This window comes from Eutrigla gurnardus (assembly GCF_963514095.1).
Source record: "Eutrigla gurnardus genome assembly, chromosome: 6".
NCBI classification, from domain to species: Eukaryota; Metazoa; Chordata; class Actinopteri; order Perciformes; family Triglidae; genus Eutrigla; species Eutrigla gurnardus.
Genome location: NC_139920.1, coordinates 16,135,566 through 16,156,488, shown reverse-complemented (window position 1 = coordinate 16,156,488; position 20,923 = coordinate 16,135,566). Strand labels below are relative to the sequence as shown.

The window sequence follows — 20,923 nt, the reverse complement described above, 5'->3', positions numbered from 1 at the left end:
AGACATTTTTAGCCTGCAACCAGATGGAGTGGTGTGGGGGACTGAGGTTGGAAAAGACATTGTCCAAGAGGAGAAATGGGAAAAACAAGATGTACTGGGTCTAAAGAGAGAGAGAGAGAGAGAGAGAGAGAGAGAGAACAGAAGGTCTGCCTGTACTTCTCCGAATTGGCTAATTAGAGGAGTAAATGCGTTGGGAGGAAGTTGCACAAGGAAACAGAAAAGAAGATAAATGACAAAAAGACATTAATAAAGAAAGATGAGACAGGAAGCATAATGAGAGGCTAACATGTGACAGAAATAAGTCAGGAGGATGCAGTTACTCTTGTTCCTATCAATTCTATGAGCAGTTTCCAAAGAACAGCTCACCATGTCTGACAAGACATCATTAAATACTTCTGATGTGGTATTAAACCTGATACTATCCTATTCTAGATCTATTAACAATGTTTTAATTAACAAGTATCGCCAATAGAAAAAACAGGCTGTGATGACGAAGAAAAATCCAATCCAAACCTGAAAAAGGCCTGCCAGAGTAATGTAACGTATCAGGGAGTGTGATCTAATCATAAGAGGAGGAAAAAGACAGCCCATAATGCTGAGCTCCTGCCACTTGTTCTATGTGAACAGAGAAAGGGCTCCTTACAACAGTGTTTAGTGACAGACCACAACATGGATTAACCTGTGGGTTAAGTGCAGACACAACTGGAAAGGGCTTGCTTCATCCTATACAGTAGATCAACCTCAGTCCCAAAACAAAATTGCATTACTAAGTGAATATACATTCTACATTCATGTGTTTTTATAAAGATAAATAGTGTAGAAATGCCTAAATAAATCATGGAAAATCTCCTGAAAGATACATTTTTCTTTTAGAGCAAACTGAGATGAAACAGTTTTTGATCCAATCCCTTTCTTGTAAATCAAATGGGCACTAACACAACTATGCGGACATGAGGGGAAGCGACTCAGAGAACACAGGGGCCACCAGGGCCCCTTCAACAAATCACTCAGGTAAAAATGCTTGTCATTTCCCAACATCTGGCATTGACAGTACAGGCAGTCAAATGTGTGACCCTATTTGGCATTACCTGGACAGCAGCGTGGCAACAGTTTCACCTCTGCATGGGGGGGCAAACAACAGCAAGGGTGCCCCAAATAGGAAATGTAGCAGCAGCTATAGATAAAGACTTCTATCCTCTCACTGCTCAAAATGTGTATCGGATCATGATTTTGTTTTTTTCAACTAGACGTCAGGCATCTTAAATTGATTACATATCACTGTATCTGTACCTGATATATTACTGCAGTAATTCAACTTAAGAACCTTCCTCAAAGGCACAGCTCCCTCCTGGGGTGTGAGTTGTGACCTCATTTCAAGGTTGTACTACTGAACTATTCGCAGTAAGTCTTTTTAAACGACAGCACAGCCCTGGGAATTATGAGGAGAAGCCTGTAATTTTACACACATTCCCTAAAAGAATGAATTGTTTACCTTGATAGACCACATCCCAGGCTGTGGGTCCTTGATGTTGACAACTTTGGCAGAGTTGGGAATGTGCAGCAGCTCAGTGAGGCCGTCACTCTTCCCCACGATCTTCCCTGGAGGCCGAACATGAACACTGAGACAATTATTCATCTTTTCTGCAGCTTTCACTGATGCAAATTAATTCTTAACACGTCTTGATTCATGGCTTCAAATTCCATATAAAACCCTGGACATTAGTCATTAGTTGTGAACATACAAAGCTGCAGGAAATGGTTTTAGCACTAAACAGCATAGTGTAGGTGAATGAAACAACATGTGCTAAATTAGTGGACTCCAGATGATGCTGGAATCAATCCAGTCCTACAGGGGGAAAACTCTATCTGGTCTGTGTGCTGTTCTTCTACTTCTACAGCTAGATTCACGTGTGAAGCTTTATTAATAATAATAGTAATAATAGTAATAAAGTTTTTCTGAAATTTTGTAAAAATTCGTTATGATTTTCTTTGTATTGTAAGCTTGTGGTCTTTCTTTTCACGTGTGACAAATGGTTTATATTTGTCATGTGCAAAAACACTTAATATACGTATATTACTATGTGAAAATAAATGCATCCATCTTTAAGGAGTTTTTGGAACATGTATGGTAACACTTATCATACCCTGGGGGTTTTGTATCTCAATGTTAGGTGCTGGGCCGCTGAGGGCCACAGTGACTTCCTTGAGGCTGGGGTCAAAGGGCAACTGCCAAGTGTTGCTGGCCCCACTGAAGTGATCAGTGGACAGCAGGTGGACCTTGGACGACTGCACCGCCTCCTCCACCCATTTCAGAACCTACAGCGATGGGAAGGAAATGGGAAGAATGCAGGAATTACACATAATGTACTGTAATGTCGCTGTGGCGGTATAGACAAGGTCATTTATTTTAAGATCAAAATGTTTAACAAATGACAGAAACAAATTCTTAAGCTTCAATAATCTACCAACACACACACACACACACACACACACACACACATTTACCCCCTCAGCTGCACACAAGGTCATCCCCTCGACATATGCAAAGCTTTCATCAGGAAGTTTCTAACATTCCCATGTCCTGTTCCCGTGTCCGGCGCCCCCTCCCCCAAGGAGAACTTAACAGCTACTGTGTGAGAACCTGATACTATGATAAAATTACACTGCTGATTAGCAAGTACTATGAAGATAGTAAGAGAGATAGAGAAGGAGAATAAAATGGATACATAGAGAAGTAATAGTATTACTAAACAGACGGACAAGAGTGAAGGACTCTCATGCAGTGTTAAAACTGTTCAAAATCAAGAATTCCTTCTCCCCTTACAAGGACTCTTATCTTACAATACTAAAACAGCAATATTATTCAAACGTCAGGCTTTGACTCACTGCCCAGTCCAAGACTAATGATTTACATTTCTGGGAAAGGTTAAGGTGCTACAGGATGCATCAATCAATTAAATGTTTCCTGCATATTTGATCTGGACTCCAGACTTGAACATGGGCAGAGCAAAAGACATGAGAGAAGCTGTAAAACCTTCTAGTGACATTTAATGTACACAGCTTAAGGGCAGAACCAAGGCCAAGCTGAAATGATTTGAATACTGTGACCAAAGCACATTCTTCTCGAGCAAGTGCAGCTCCAAATCTCCGTTCCAGTAATGCTCTTACCTCATTGACCTGTTTCTTGTCTAGATGGAAGACCTGCCCAGAGCTGGTGGAGGCGATCTCCTCGTACGCCTTGTAGCCTATGTGAGTCCTATCATCACAGTCTCCTGTCAGCACAAACACCACCTACACACACATCAATTTATAGATAGATATATATATCAAATTGCTTTACCTTTAAACCTGTATACTATATATTGCAGTAATATCCCAACCTGTGACTGTTTCTGCTGAATGAGCTGCAGGACTTCATGAGTCAGCTTGTAATCTTTGGAACGGGCGTCTGTGAAAACGTAAATAAAGGATCCCGGCAAGGAGATCTCCAAGGCAATCTTAATGGCACCAATGCTCATCTCCGGACAGTCCCCTCCACCCTGAGAAAGACAGGATATCATCAGCAAATGTTGTGTATGCTACATATGTACAAGTATGTGTTTTTTCAGGTGTATTTAAGTTATTGTTTTGGCCTTTTTGCCTTTATTCAGATAGGACAGAGGGAAAACGGGGGAAGAGAGGGGGACGACATGCAGAAAGGGCCACCGGTCGGATTCAGCTATCCGGCGCCCTACATATGTACAGTTATCTGATTTATTCAGTAAATGTACGTATTCATTTTAGTGTAAGTTATATCATCATACAAGTAGAGTTTAAAGTAGTACAGATGTATAGGATTGCATTGGATTGTACAGATGTGACCACCGAGTAATATATGTGTCAATTCAGGGTTTTGATCACATGGATAAATTCAAATTACGACTAGAAGGCACAAAGTAGAGCACACGCTAACACATAGTGATTGCCTTGCAAACTTGAATGCTTGGTATTTTAGTAGCATCTGTGAAAGTCTGTGATGCCAGACTTTCCAATCAGCAATACATAAATAACGCCAACATCACATCTTGAAAAAGACTGAATGTCTATTGGCATCATTATATCCAATCCGTCTGACTCTTTGTCTTGTTAGTGGGTTCAAAGACAAATGTCCTCTGCAGCATTCCAACATGCACATTTCTATCTGTCTGAGGGGTTCAATAGCTAGCTAGGATGCATCAGCCCCAAGAGTAACATCTGGAATGGAGTGACCCATGATTTTAGGCCAAGTGGGGGGGGGGATTGAAGACAGGAAACCTCTGTCTCTCCTGAACCCCAACATCTCCCCGCTGGACAAAAATGCACTCCCCCATTCCGCCATCGCCCCCAACACTAAGCCTGATAACCTCTCTACGCACTTTTGTTCTTATGACTTAGAAATATGAAGTGTTGCGTAACATCTTCACCCTTAAACACAACATGGAGAATTAAAATATCAAGACATTTAAAAAAAAAAAATGAGTATCCGTTCCATGTACTCTGGCCAAAACCTCTTCAGGGGTTGTGCAGGTGAAGAGGTGAGGGAAGGAAAAACAGGCTCAGGAATGAAGTGAGAAGAAACTGGATCTCTTCCATTCTGCACACACCAGATTAACTGCAGCACATGCCAAAGATGCACAGACACTTGCCAAAATCTTTTTTCTTCAAAGGACAGACCCCTGGATGCTACTTATCTCTGTCCGTGCCTGCCCATCCCTCTGTCATACATAGACATTAGGAGGACCAGCATTGTAGTTTCCCTACTTTGCTCAAGTAACTTCAACAACTTCCTTCAGCACAATGTCCTTTCTCACTCGAAGCGATTACACACAAATTTGGACTTGGCATAACTCTGTTTAGCTGTTTTTATGGTGTTTGCAGTTTCTTGTTAAAGAATAAAGAATTGTTATAAACTTCTAGACTGATCAGTCAGATTTGGTCTTAATCAACATCTACACAGACGTCTGGCATGACCACAGTCTGCTGCTTTGATCAAGGCCAGATGACTTCATGCATCCAGGCTGCTGCTGCTGTTTCCTTTGGTTTGATGAACGTGATCTCTGAACCCACCTGAACGTACAGCTCTCTTAGCTCATACTGGAACTTCTTGGGGTCTGTTGTGATTGTTACGGGTCCAATCTCTGCAAAGAAACAACAGAAAGAGGCTCTGCGTTTAATAGGGCCACAGCCTGAAGTCTGCATCAGATGAATAACTGAAAGCATTTTTGTTTCCTAAATTCTTGTCCTTAGACAAACATTGCTTTTGGCAAATTTATACGGATGTCCAGATTAAAATGTCACAGTATGAACTGCAGTGAAAACTTCAGGAAAGACGATATATTCAACTAACAAGGAAGGAAAGACAAGTAAATGTGAGAGAGATACTTATAGACAGACAGATTAGATTAGGAAGGAAAAACATAAGAGGAATGATAAGGAAGGTTGGAACTATTGTCTTAAAATGTTTCTCAAGACATATCATTATGATGAAAATCTGACATGTGAGTTCTGAAAAGACTGCCAATTTTATTCTGACACTGATGCAGTTTCATCTATTCAACATGAACCAGGATTTAGACTTGATATACTGGAAGACAAAGGTGCTAACTGATTAACAGACTAATTGTAACACCCAGCCATTCCATTTGTTATCGTCTCTTTGTTTAGTGGCAGATAAAACCCTTTTTCATATAGTTATTATAATGTTCTTGTGTGAATGTCTGCTCAGGATTTGTCCAAAGTGGGGCCATCTTTCAATTTAACATGAGTAGAGCCCCGCCTCTCGATAGGGACAACACGGCCTGTGCTAAATCTCTGCCAGTGTCGGTAGTCGCTGCTGTTTCTCAGCATACTTTGTTCTATCCCTTAATGAGCTGCTAAGCCCCTTCTTGAGTCAAACTGTGTGACTTCGGCCACTGCAGCTGTGCTGTGGAATGAGCCTGATGAGGGGCTGCAAAAAAGCACACACACGTAGGCAGGCAGGCACACACACACACACACACACACACACACACACACACACACACACACACACACACACACACACTCACTGCAGTTTTGCACATGCAAGCATATTGGAAAACAAGGTTTCCCTTGTTGAAGAGAGGGCAATTACAAAGGATCCCTGACTTTTGAAAAAGGATACAGTTTGAACAGTTTTACAACAGTCTTAAATTTTGCATAGAGGCCAGGCCCAACATTAAGTGTGCTGAGACTCCTTAAACATAATTATCATTGAGAGCTTTCTATTCTCCTCCCGTCTCAAGTGTTTGTCTTTTTTAAGTAAAACATCACATTTTGTTGAGTTTTACTTAACTTTACACCACATGCAACTAATCGTAAGCATTTTCTTTTCTTTGCAACAAGCACTTTAAATTTCTACTATAACATACACAAAGACACAAGAAGCCTTTTCCCAAATGAGGTCAGATTTTGGCATCCTTGTAGGTGGAGAGTGTAGGAACATTTGTGGCGATCAGAGACACTTTTCAAAACTAACATGGAAATGTGTCTGGCTGCTGTGAACGGAACATGGATCTCGAGCCAAACTTTTCAGAGATGGAAAAGCTGACATCTCTTTCCTTATGGGAGAAGTTCCCATGGCTGTTGTAAGTATTCTTTAGACTACTTTGGCTATGGTGATCGCAACCACAGCCATCGGCCTCGTACCAGGACTGTGGAAAACCATAGCTAATATTCATGACCTCTAAACATTATGAGATGACAAAAACCCATCTCTTCAAACTTTATTGCTGATATGTATTTGACATATGAAATGGACCTGCATTTCTAGCGCTTTTCGACTACTCAGGCGATTTACACTACATGTCGACATTCACACACATTCATACACCGACGGCCTGACCATCAGAATCTAATCTAAATCATTCACACACATTCATACGCCGATGGCACAGCCTTCGTGGGCAATTTGGAGTACAGTATCTTGCCCAAGGACACTTCGGCATGAAGGAGCTGGGGAATTGAATCACCGAATGGAGGACGACTCACTCTACCTCTGAGCCACAGCCACCCCTCGATAACACAACCACTGCTTTTCATTATCATTTTCTCTTTTTGTAACATATTAGAACAATTTAAGTGCCAGAAAAAAAATCCAACAACAAAAATGATTCATGCCTGGTATTTTCCCAATTCCAGCAGTCCACTAGAACCTTGCCCAAGAGCACCTCCTGAATTTCAGTTAAGGTAAGGGAAATTATTACAGGTTCATTTCCAAAAATTAAAACTCCCCCGCAGGTCTGGAGAGTCAAACTAATGGTTCCTTGCAAGAAATATTAGAACATTTTTAGGCAAAAAGACCAAATCCTTTTGGATAACTCAGTGGAACAATGCTTTCCCCCTCATTTATCACCTGAATATTATAAATAAAACATGTATGAAGACATGGATGCTGACTCCCCTTACATGGCTACACATATATGGGAAATCTTAACGCCGTCTTCTGGCTGCCACACAGGACATTGTTTTAATGCTTTCTCAATTATGACAACAAGGAACAAGTACGTAGCATTAACATGGCCAAAAGAATGAATTCAGGGTAAAGAATGCTCTAAAGTCTGACATGAATTAACAACAAAAAGGAGAAAATGACGTGCATCTGACACAAATGGTCTTAAAATAGACCTAAATGATCAAAACAAATTGCTCCATCTTGATATTCATAAAGCATTAATCCGTAATGCCAGCTGTAAAAGCATGCATCTGCAAATTGTGCCTAAACACGCACCGAAAGTCTAATAGGATGGAACAAACTGGGCAACTGTCCAATGACAAATTCAGTTTTACCTCATTCGGGCTTAAAGTAATGTGTTTTAAATCACTTGCGCATTCATTGCGGAGCATGTTTCTCTTTTCTTACAACATCAGCAGCAAGGAATTCCAAGGCTTTGAAAGGTCAAAGGCATTAACGTCTTCCAACCAAATAAATTCAGAGTTTTGGCAGCGGTACATAAGACAGGAGAGCTTCACAAGAGGCTTCAGTACATGACGGCCAATTGAAAGAGGATTGTACTGACATTTCTTATCCTTGACCATGATATGATGTGGCACTTTGGGAAAGTTATGCTCTTTATATGCTCTGTACCTCCAAGACCTTCTGCTGCAGAGGGAGACTTATATAACAGTGGCAATGACCACATTTGCCGGGTTCATTCCTGAAGGCAAAGACCATGATGCTCCTACCTCACAATTACTCTGGTTTATAAAGGCTAATCACAAAGCTCCAGAACAAAAAGTGCTGGGAACATACAGACCTAGCAGAGACCTAAGGAACCCTTAAACTGAACCTTCTGTTCATCAGTACCAGCAGTAACACAGTCACAAAAGGCTGTTCTTTTTCCTATTTACGGGCACCCGGTCATTCATGGTTCAAGACTTTTATGACCAAAATGTGCCCGATGTGCTCATTTTTTCAAATTGATTTAATGACACACTGTGTGTTGTATCATGTACGTAACTTACTACTACATCAGGTGAAGGAGGTTCTTGCCTCTCCTCATCCAACAAAATCCAACAGGTTAGACGGCATGTAGCTGTTACAGCACTTAACAGCAACAGAGGCCATGAACACACATTGCTTTCTGTCATTCTGCTGACTCTGAGTAAAATCTGCCAGAAAGAGAGTGGCTGTCACCCTGACCGTCAGCCATGAGGCATAATTCACTGCATCAGCCCCACTGAGAAAACACATGTGCCATTAGTGTGCCTCAGTAAGGAAACATGTCCAGGACTATACATACTGTATACAACGGAGAAAACATGTTTACAGACATACATAGGGTCGCCCATAAAGTTGGAATAATTTGCAAATGTCTTGTCTTTTATAGCGCCAAACAAATGTTATGCATGGATACATTTTCACCTGGGTAATTGTGACACATAATGTGATCATTGCAACGGGTCAAAAGTGTTTACTAAAGAATTTAAATGGGAATAAACAGAGGATTGTGTCTGAAAACAAAATATTCCAACTTTATGGGCAGTGTATGTGAGGTAAGGCACCCAACACCATTTACACTCTTGATATAAAAATGAACACATTAACACAAACACGTGATATACTGTAATTATATGGATAAAAGGTCAACACCATGCTCTTTGATTACATCAGTATGAGAAGCATTACAACGGCGCACCAATCGATCAACTGCCAATCCAAACCGGATGGTTTTCTGCTCCCTTTTTACTTGACATTTCGACAGAGAACCCTAATTACATTTACTCAAACTGGCTAGCTTTGTTCGGACACTTAAGTGAAATCAGTCTAAACGATTTGCCAAAACAGGAAATTGCTGTCTTGTGAAAAATGAAGGAATGCCTTTTTTTACCGACTTCATATGTGTTGCCTATTTAAATTTGGGAAAGCACAGAGGAGAGGAAGCGGTTATTATCCCTCTCACGGGATAATTTGTTTCAAATGCAGTCATTACTTCTGGTGTTGTCAGAGACACAAACATGTCGTCACTCCTCCAGAACAACAACCACACTTGTAATGGTGCCATATCCAAAATGTGTTCTTTCACCCCACTGAGCCCAGCACATTTGACTATTCTTTTCCTCTCTAGCAGCTTGAGAAAAATTAGTAATAAATACACAAATAAAGTATTCAAACCTATACTTAGCAGAAAAGTAATTTAAGGAGCAAGTTCTGCTTCCAATGTGGACAGGGTACAGTTTATATTTGCCACAATAAAGTCCTCTAACTCCCCGGATACTGATTAAGTGAAGGAGTGAGTGATTTCGGACGCAACCTATCAGTCACCAGGCTGCCAATTCTTGCTAAACCCAGAATGCCTCTCTATGTGTCTCCCTCTTTTCTTCCTTTTAAACTGCATCTTTTACCCTGCCTGACTTCACCAGCTGCCATCTAATGATTGAGGTTCAGCCCGGAGCGACAGAGCTGACGACAGGCACAACCAACAGACAGAGAGAGAGAGAGAGAGCGAGAGAGAGAGAGTGTGTGTGTATGCAGGACCACCAGGCAGATCCTGTACTTTGGCGCAATTGGATGCGTCTCAGGATGATGCACCACAAAACCACAAATTTCTAATAATGGCACTCATGAGTTTAAATTATCACACTCAGCCTTTCACACATAAATAAAGAGTGCGATCCGACCAATGCACACACCACACACAGGCATGTAATGTCTCCCAGATGCGTGACCCGATGAGGAGCATGTTCCAGAGACTGATGACAGCTCTGTGAACCCTCCACCAGTCATCATTCTGACTTGACAACTGGTGTCAGAGACAGAACGCAGAGGATGCAACCCCAGGGTAAGTCTTAATTAAGTGTGTGCCACGTGGGTGTAGGTAGAGGTGTGTGTGTAGGTGTGTGTGTGCGTGTGGAAATTTATGATTGTCATTTATGGGGCTGTGTGGTTCTGTGGTGTGGCCGTTAATGCAACCACAGGAACACAGTAACATAGCAGCAAAAGGAAATCTCCTGCCTGTGTTTGTATATGTTTAAGTGTATTTATACTACAAATGTATATTAAAGGTAATAAGACAACGACATGTCTTAAAAGCTGTATGAACAAAAATAAATGTAGCCTCATTTTCTGTCTCCTATCTTTCTGTCACTGTCCCCATTCCAGGAGAGAAGAAATAGCATCAAAGTAAAACATCTGGGTTAATGGTTACAATTGTTTTTTAAGTAATGTCAATGTGATACTGATCATTTGATATGCCAAATAATATATAATAACCTTAGAAGCACAATATCTAGTGTTAAATGTTGAGACGTGCTCTTGGTGAGGTATGCTCCACTTGTTCAAACTAACGTTAAATTACTTTGTAAAATGATATTCTCCTGGAACTGAATTGTTTTGGCCTGCACACAAACATCACCCTTTTTAATGTTTCAAACAGCATTATCTCACTAAAATCGTCTGAGGAAATAATTGTTGTGGTCGACCAAACATCCCCAAATATCTGCCAACACGAGCCATCTGCATGCTATTATCGCCCAGTGATAATAGCATGCAGATATAAAAATGATCTAGATGTCATCAATGCATAATGAGCAATAATGTGAAGGAATTTAATGATGATTCAACTTGTTAGGAGATTTTGATTATGAATTAACATCTGGTCTGGCAAAAAGTGGGGTCAGAGTCAAGGATCATAAGGAACTCAACAAAGATGTCTTTACTTGAGGATACATATAAACATTATCATATGTTGGCAGTCAAAGCCTTTAGTTGGCTTCTCACCACAAGCTGAAAGAATGTGAAGAGAGGAATTGTGCTTTTCTACAAAGTAAAACATAAAAGAGAGAGTTGTCTGTGTGGCTGGATAACCGCCGAGACTTGTGTCTGAATACCAGCCACAAGAGGAGAGCAGACAAATGTGGAGGGAAGAAGTGGGCAAAAGTAAGTGAAAAATGTATTGCTCAGGATGGAGTATTATTTGCTAAGAGTGAATGCCACAGTCTGCTTTATTGTCTTGATGAATATGTTCAATATTTAACATAGCATGTCTGCATGCAACGAGAAAGCATTTTTTATATTAGCACATAACATTTATTTACACATTGTCTACGGTGCTCTTGAACTCTGCGAATGGTCTGGGCAGGGTAATCAAATCCACCTGGACCACATTAGCTTACCTTTCAGTACCATTTCAGAATTTAACACTTAACTTAAAAAAAAAGTTGGTTCACCTTTCCATCGCTTAAACAACATGTTACAAAACCAAAACGCTTACAAAACTGACCCCACCCCTGATGGGTTGTGTTGTGCAAGAGCTCCCTTACCCATAATGCCTCACAACAAAGAGGTCAGACAGATGCTCATTTTATTACCCTGACAACGTATTACGAATAAGAGGGGGGGCTGGAGAAGAGGATGAACCAGACAAGGCTGTGGCTTAGAGAGGAATCAGGTATCAGTGTTAAGCCTCTAAATGCCTCTCACTGAAAAGGGCTGCAAACACAGACCATGTAGTGACATTTCTACATATGGTCCCCGTTGTAGAAATACAGGCCAAAAAAAACGTTATAATTCAATGTGGCTTCTTATTTCGATTAATTTGCTGAATTGAATAAACTAAAAACTCTACTTAAGCAGGAGGCTTTAAAATAAATGATAGCAAGCTCAATATTACAACCACAAAACTCTAATGCTGTTGACTGAGTATTGAGTGACGCTGATGGTGATGGTGATTTTCCAGAGTGCTCAAAGATGACTGGGTGGTGTTTTTCTGTTTTGTGTGCCTCTCTTTTGTTTTACGGAGGAAACTCTAATTGTGCATGCTGAGCGGATCAGCACTGCCGACCACACACAGATGCACACTCAGATGTCAGAGGCAGCCATTTCCAACCAGTGTGCCTCAATGGTGCCTTCAGACCTACCCAGGTATGTTTTTAAAAAGAAATTCAAGATAAATATGGTTATAGGGATGAGGAGATTATTTGGGTGTTTTGTGATTTCCAAGTTTGTTGTGAGCTTAGCCTGTGCTTTGAGACAGAATCAGATACATCAAAATTCAAAACAAGTTCAGGTTTTAGATGGAATTATACAAAATCTGTAGGGAATGAACACAGATTAACACGTGTACATTATTTTGTCATTTTTAGAGGTGTACATTCTGCCCGGGGATTGTGGAAAATAGAAAGTGTGCTATGGCATAGATAAATGTTGGAAAACACTGTTCTGAGGTGGTCTTCATGATACACGACTTCCCCCGACACATACCCCTCAGAGGCAGGAGCCAAAGGGCACTGACAGTCTGACCTTCAGCCTTGCAGCCTATAATTCAGATTCACAAAACACTTTTGTTTTGACACAATTAAAAATCACACAGGCCTCCATGTCAGTCAACCTTCTATGATGCCTATTGCCTATAGTTTAATTTCTACTCATATCCCTTGCTACTGTCTTTATGTCTTTTCCTCTGGTATAGACACATGGCACCCGCTGTGCAGCCTTTCATTTAATGCTTCAGGTTTGCCTGGAAGAGAAAGGTAAGTGGCAGGAAGAACAGAATATATAGAGGCTAAATGCATCAAGCCCAACATATGGCGCACAGGTATGTTTGCTTGCATACATCCAGAGAGCAATTTTCATCATGATTAAAGCATCGCAGAGGTTTGGCTCACTGACAACACAGCCAGCAAGTCGAAAATGTCTTCTTCCACAGCGACTCATGATCACAGCTGGGACATACTGTCACTGAAATGTCCTGCACATGTAGGCTGAAACCAAAAGTCCTGCCATTAAAATATTTACTTATTTTTTATTTATTTTTTCTTAGGAGGTTCACCAGTTAGTCCATAACTTGTCTGCCATTAAGGAGAAAGTACTGCTTCAACTCCTTTTACTCTTTCCTCTAGATTGGATTCGAACATTATGGCATTACTGGGAAGGTAGCGTACAATGGGTTTATCCAGTAAAACCAAAAGAGGAAGCTGGACACTAAAAAGCTGAGGGGAGGAGTCGGGAGACTGTGGGTTTGTCACAATGAGCCACTGACTACGTTTTCATTTGATCAAGATATTGATAAGTGCACCTTTCAGCATCCAAATCCATATAAATAATTTAAATAAAGTACGGCCACGTGTTCAAGGACCATCCAGCTCAAATAAATGGCTGCATGTGGTAAACATGGAATAACTCAAAAAATGTGTCATCTGTCTGATTCTATGGGAAGTGCATCACTCTCATATGTGACGAGCCAAGCCAAGCTGCTGAAACCTTACATATGTTTCAACTAAAATGTACATAAACAGCTAACACAGTAAAGACAATGAAGTCATGCCATATCAAACCATGGGAATGTTCAACTCTGGCACCAGATCTACGCAGGCGTAAATCTAATGTGTTCCAAATTAGTCCTCCAGACTCCAAAAGTGTGACGTAAAACAATGAAATCAAAAGAATCTGAGTTTAAAAAAAAAGCTTCCTTAATAGTAATGTCTAGACAACAATCTGTAGAGTCTAAATTGATAATAAAAACACTGATTTGAGGAAAGCCCTCATTAAAGGGGCAACAGTAAAAGTGCCGAAGTTGTTTCTTATTATTATGAGTAATAAAGCACTGAAAATGCTGAAAATATTATACAACATAGTGTACCTTTGTCTGCAGCCGGTATAGCTGGCACTCAGCGGCTAGAAACTATTCACATGGATTCCGGGGTAGTGATTTAGTAAGACTCGTTCAGGAACCAAACTTTTTTGTAGAGGCATAATAATGGGTCAGTATGTTATTCATAACTATTATCTGATGTGTTATGTGACTAAATCCTTTTCCAGCCACTGCACAGCAATGGACAATACAAACTGTAACACAGCATTTAAAAAGGTGCTCCCCAGCAGCAAAAGTGAAGCAGTGGCAGCTGTTATCAGAATCACCTGAGCTCCCTCGGGTGTTCAGCTCTCCGAGATAAATGGACTTGGAGTGACTGGCTGCTTCTGCTCTGGACACATGGTAAGCGTTATGGATAGGTCAGGTAAACATGTCTGCCCCAGAACAGGGAAAACACATTGTAGACATGTTTCATTCAAATGAATGCCCATGGTTTTCCTAAGGCCTCCATCATTAAATTATCCTGTCACATAACCAAGTACCTCAGTCTAAGCCTCAAGTCACCTACAGCCATGAATCATAATGTCTCCACCTCTACAGCTTTGTGTCATTTAAGACTGTTTCTCCAATTTGTCCCTAAAATCCTGTCCAACATTCATACACCACAGTGAGACAGTTACCTGAAAGATGCTGAACCAAACAAAAACAGAGGAATAAAAAGGTCAAGAGGATATCGAGAAGAGCCCAGACAGTGAGGTCAAAGAGCTCTGAAGGTCACGACCAGGGCACAGGAACCCTCAGGACCCCAGGACGAGGCTCAGAATTCAACAGGAAAAACAAAAACAAAGCCTGGAGGGAAACAAAACCAACATGGTGGAGACAGAGTACAAAGTACCTGAAAAGTGTGACAGATGGGTCAACCACTGCATCCAAAGATCAACTTCCTGGGACTTTTTGTGGAACCTCTAAAGCCTACATACATTTGTAAAAGGGGGGGATGGATAACATTTAAAGTGGCCCTAGCAGCCCTCAAGTATATGCAGCATAACTGATGAAAAGATGTATGGGAGATTACTACAGCACCCCGATTAGAAATCTAAATAGAGTTGAAACTAAGGTGCTACGGGCACCTTGTTTTTTTAAAGGTTATTTCTATTAAACCATGAAATCCACTTCTCTCTCCTCCTCTACCTCTTCAAAAACTCCAGCTCTCTTTTGGCATTCCTGCCTAATAGCATCATTATTGACTCTGTCCAGCTAAACGCAGGCTCCTTGTAATCTCACACAGACGGGGCGGATCAGACAACAAAAAATGCTGCTCTGGAAAGAAAGAGCACAAAGGGAAAAGGCGATGGTGGAAAAGGACACTGACCACCAACAAAGGGAGCTCTGAGACAAGTGCCTTTGATCACGCAGAGGCTGAAGCTTTCTCGTCATCTCCTCTCATCACCACACGCCCAGAGCTTTGGTCCAAACTGACTGGAAAAGGGTAGCAAGGCAACTCAACTCATTTAAACCAATCTACAGAACTCGTAGCTGAAAGACATACACGTGATCCCAATTCAACAGAAGCAAAAGACTGGAATTTCAAAATAAGTAAGTAAGCTGATGTCTCGCCAGATATCGCTGAGAATTTGTCCGTCAGACTCTCTCTTTGTTTGACTGGTACTATTCCTTGTGCCTTTCCTTGAACACATCCCGTTCATCCAGATATGTTTCACCGCAACACACTATTGAATTGAAACAATGACTTTAACAATTACTAGTGCTGACTTTTGAATGTCTTCACACAACTACTTCTATCACTCATTACATGTACAAACGCCTGCAATACTATGAATGCCTTCCAGGAAAGATGGATCCAAATGCAGACTCCATGACAGCAGCAACAACCACTTTTGCCTTAAGATATCATCAAAATACAGTTTCTACCAACTAGCACACCTCTTTTAACACTGTTTGAGATAGGGATACACCGATACCAATACTGATATCGGGCCGATACCGACTCAAATTGATGGATTTACAAACGTGCTGGTGTACGATTTATTATTTTAGGTTAAATAACAATTCAGTAAATATATCTATGTATTTATTTGTCAAATGTTGTGTACTTACACATAAAAGAATGATACCATTCTCCACCACACAGTGAGGCATACAGCTTAATAATTAAACAATGGTCTCAGATTGGTACTCGCCGAAAGCCGAGGTATCAGTATCGAGACAGAATAAATCTGATCGCTGCATCATTAGTATAAATTACATCCATATTAGGAGGATCGTGTGAGACTAGTAGCTCCTTTAATACATGTGTAGGGCAATGTAGAAGAAGTCATAAGACAAAACAATCACACACGGCAAAACAAGCAAATTGAAGATGGCTCAATCTGTGATTGAGGAAGATTAACATTTCTGGAGAGGGTCCAAAATGTTACTGACTCCAAGGCTTTACAACCAAAAATGAAATATAATGACTATATCTAAGTTATGTTAAAGTGGCAGTGGCGGTAGATGTAACTGCAGGCGAGCCTCTGGGACCTCATCTCCCTCACCCAACAGTGTCGACTGTCTTATCTACGTGATGCCTTCAAATGCCCCACACTGAAAGGAGGTCCGTCGTTTTCCGTCGGCGGTCACTTTGCTTCTTGATTACTTGCTCTTCTTCACTTCCATTACTTTTTTGTTTCTTTTTCTTGGGACTGGAAGTTGAATGGCCTTCGTTCTCTGGCTGTTGAGCCTCAATAATGAAATGTACCTGGCTGCGCTAGTCAAACACTTTAGACTAGAGGGAGCCTGACTCAGCAGTTGGACATTACCGATTTCCGACAATGAAATGCAGTACGCTTCCATGAGTAGCTCCACCAGGGCAGACCAACCACTGCTGAAGTAAAAAGCTTCACGGAGATCCTATTTCTGGGCAAAGCAGAAAGTACAAGCACTTTCATTAGTGGGTCATATGTTCAATTACCATAGTTTTAACTCACTCTTTGTTAGATAGTAACTTAAAAGACAATTAGATAGATGAAAATGTTATGGACTGCCACTTTAACTTGTACTCGGGTTTCTGACATTTAAAACTGGAGCAAATGTGCCACTTTTGTGCACATCTAACACACTAAGTTCACTGACCTAAGGCACTGGGCTGTGACCCATCTCAAACTCAGCTAATTAAACAGTCACAGAGGCACATAGGAGACAAACAAACACACCCTCTCACAGCAAGGTAGTATTTACAAGGGCAAGCATGTGTGTGTAAGGACGCCGGGAGTGGAGAACGTAGAATCTCAGAGGACACTGGAAGCAAATCTGTGAACACGTATACACACGCTCTCTCTTTTTTTGTTGCACAGCAACTCCCCTAGCATATTATACACAACTTGCTTTTTAGATGGTTAATTGGGAAACTGCACGTTTTAACACTGATTCAGGGGGTATATTCCACATGCCATGGAGGCTTGGTAATGGTAGAACTGTTGTGAAATAAAGATTATTTGGCTGTAAAATCTAAAATAAATGTTCCAGAGAGTCTACTTGCAATACACCGTTGACTTCCCAGCCCAAGACTGGATTCCTTAATGACTATTAGTCATCGTTCTCTGGACTATAGCTAGGAGGAGGAGGAGAGATGTTCACGTTCACAGCTGTTATTTCAACAGTACTGGAAGGCATACTGCAGTAGATTCTCTCATAAAGTGGCATTTTCAAAAGTAAACCAGGGTATGTACTGCAAACTCAACAGGGTGGCCAAAAAGTCAACCCCCTGTTTCACGGGAGTGTTTTCGGACTGTAGTGCTGAACAAACAACCCCTGTGCCTCAGTAAAATGACTTGTGAAGTATCCTCTTGCTTTCTTTCATTCTCTCCCCGCAGGATGGAGGAAAGGGGGGGAGGCTTCCTGACTGATCTTCCCACACAAGCCTGACCCCAATATCCAGGCATCCTCCTGACACTCTCGCTTCACACACACACACACACACACACACACACACACACACACACGGGCAGAGAGAAACACAGATACACAAACACACTCTCCAATGTTTACCATGTCAGATTGCAGTGTAAATAAAGGGGAGGCTCCAGCCTCTGATTTAAAGGGAGCCAAATCAAACAGGAGACACTGCGTTATCGCACTGGGTCGGATGGAAAGCAGAGAAAATAGATCTGTGTCAGAATGAGACGAACCCAAAATAAAAGTTCTTAGGAAAACAAAAGTGATTCTCTCCGAGGGTCTGGGATATTGTTGGAGAAGGACAAAAAAGTGAGGCAGGGGCAGAACAACATTTGGGGAAAATGTTCGGCTACTCCTACTTCCAGTGTGCTGTTCTAATCATTCCTCTTTTCCCCTGGGCTTTCGGAGAACACGTTCAGCCATCCCCGTGAGATTTTAAGTACAGAACATCACTTGGTGGTGAGAAACAAACACAAAGACAAAGGGAAGTCAACTCTGAACTTGTGAATCAAGCTGCTGCAGCTTCAGTTTACTTGTATAATGTATGAATGCACTGTATAATGCCTTCCTAGTGACAGTGGCAGTAATATTTGCTATGAATAAAGCCTTGAAGTTCAACACGGTTTGTAATCACATTTAACTATTTTTGCTTTTTTCCAAGATTCAATGCATCACAACTCTTTAATCATCTGCTAATGAGTTATTGCATTTGTGTATACTGAGCATATTTCTTCCCCGAATATAATTATTATTCTAGGCATGGAATCTACGATTGAGGAGTTGGGCTTCGTAGGAATATGTGACTGATAACATTTAGCAGAGGAGAACAAACATCTGGAAAATTAATCGGTCTTCACTACACAAATCACCTCTGTTGATTCATCTTGTACTTTCTCTCTGCAACTGCTAGGTGTATTTCAAACATAGTGAGGGGGAATTCCTCTGCTTCATCATATATGATTGAGGACTGTGTGTGTGTGTGTGTGTGTGTGTGTGTGTGTGTGTGTGTGTGTGTGTGTGTGTGTGTGTGTGCTGGCAGGATTGTATACAAACACTACAGGTCTTTGGTAAGAAATTGTTGGAATACATTTTACCTTAAAATGCTTAAAGGCAACAATTGAATGCACAACTCTCTCTGATTTGACCTCTTGTTTTGCCACTACACGTCCCTGTTGAACGCTATAAGGTCCGTCTGCAGAGATGTTTCTTGAAATAGCTCTAAAGAACACACTTGTCCTGTTTGCTTTCGCTGTTCCCCAAACCAGCACACAAATCCACAGAACATGGCATCACCGCAGCCCTTGATGGTTGCAAGCAGGTAGGTGACCTCCCCTCCCTCTCCGAAAATAGTAATATCAGGGATTTATAAATACTTAGATAAAGTTTCTACATCATCAAAACATTCAAACAGCAATTTCAGTAATGTTGTGCTGGTAAAGATTGGAAAAGTGCACTACCATACACCCATAGGAGGACTCAAAACTTAATGAAATATGACAGGTGATTATTTAACACTAATTCTTTAGAACGTCTGGTTTTGACATGACAATGCACCTGCATCTCCGATCAGCCAGGGTTGCTGTTAAATAGCCCGATGATATAATGTCTAGGTATCGTTGGCTGTGGAGAATGAGAGAGCGCTCAGGAGTGATAATAAGCATCAAGCTGCATTTGCAAACCTAAAGTGACACACTAACCCTGGCGGAATGCTAATGATAGTGACCGCCAGGCTGAACATCTGTGTGCAGAGACCGAGTCCCTCCTCTGGAGGTGTGAGGAGCACTAAGCATCCAGAGGGTGGATTGTGAGCAAACTATCACATTTTTCACTTTTTTTGTCTACTTTTTTTTTGTCACAGCAGGGAATAATCTCCAATTTATCCCCAATAAAAGTTGCACACATTTTACCCCCCCAACAAAAAAAAAATGATGTCACGCGTTAAAAATGACGACTGCAGCATTAATCTCCCATTCACTCCACATACTTCCGTTACATTACCTGGGTCGTGGAACGGCACCAGGGCAAAGTTATACAGGGTTTTCTTCGGTCTGCTCAAGGATGTTTCCAGAATCTTGGAGGCGCCCTCGATGACCTGGACCAGGTCGTCGTACATGGAGCCGGTCACATCAAAGACGAACGCCAGGGTGGATGCCCCCTCCGGGATGTCCTCCTCCGCGGCCTCGGTCCCCGCGTGCTGGCCGGCGGAAAGCGCCACTGTCAGCGCAAGGGACAGCCACGCCAGTGTGCTGCCCATTTCACACCCAAGATGCTTCTCACGCAAACTTCTTGGATATTTTATTCTCTCCAGTTGGAACCTCAGGGTAAGTCTCGAAGTGGAGGTGGAGACATCGGGGTCTCAAACATGGAGTGAAATTACTAGAACAATTTACAAACGGGCAAAACCATAAATAAACCCGAATAAAGGAATCTCGGGAGTTTTCGTGCGCGTCTCCCTCCGAGCTTCTCTCGCTTCTCGGTGAACTACCAAACTTCTGCGGACCCAGCAGCTGCAGCTGTGACTGTTGTCTGCAGAGTCAGGATTGCTTGTTCAGCTCTGTCATACAAAGACCACCTCTCAGCTGGGCAGAACGTGTCCAAGGCGCAGACGAACGCAGAGTACTTGTGCTCTGATTGGACGAGCCGTTTTGGGGGACTCCGAGGGACCCTGTGCGTAATTTAGGCTACTTTATGGCGCTAAACAAAGCGGCAGCTGGATTTATGTGCCAGCAACACACTATTTGCAGCTCTCAATTATTTCTTAATAAAAGAGCAATACATGTCAAACTACGGTATTGTGAATCATGAAATGCAGACAGAAATGGTTTGAAATGCTGAATTTGACACAATCTTGTACAAGTCCAGGACGCTAAAAAAAAAAACGCAGCTCTTTAGTTATTTTCAGT

At 41.6% G+C, this 20,923-nt stretch overlaps 1 protein-coding gene across 3 annotated transcripts in view; it reads right to left on the bottom strand.

Moving 5' to 3' along the window:
• The window catches only part of hmcn1 (hemicentin 1), a 72,561-nt gene extending 51,924 nt beyond the window's left edge, over positions 1–20,637 (bottom strand). For 2 of the 3 annotated variants that reach the window (XM_084012323.1, XM_084012324.1), the window contains exons 1-6: positions 20,019–20,637; positions 5,086–5,156; positions 3,381–3,539; positions 3,169–3,291; positions 2,145–2,316; positions 1,493–1,599 (exon numbers count right to left, since the gene is read on the bottom strand). In XM_084012323.1, the coding sequence (XP_083868449.1) occupies positions 1,493–1,599; positions 2,145–2,316; positions 3,169–3,291; positions 3,381–3,539; positions 5,086–5,156; positions 20,019–20,274 (888 nt within the window). In that variant the 5' untranslated portion in view covers positions 20,275–20,637. The remainder of the gene's footprint in view (positions 1–1,492; positions 1,600–2,144; positions 2,317–3,168; positions 3,292–3,380; positions 3,540–5,085; positions 5,157–20,018) is intronic. The other variant, XM_084012325.1, reaches the window with a different exon arrangement.
• Between the last annotated feature and the right edge of the window lie 286 nt (positions 20,638–20,923).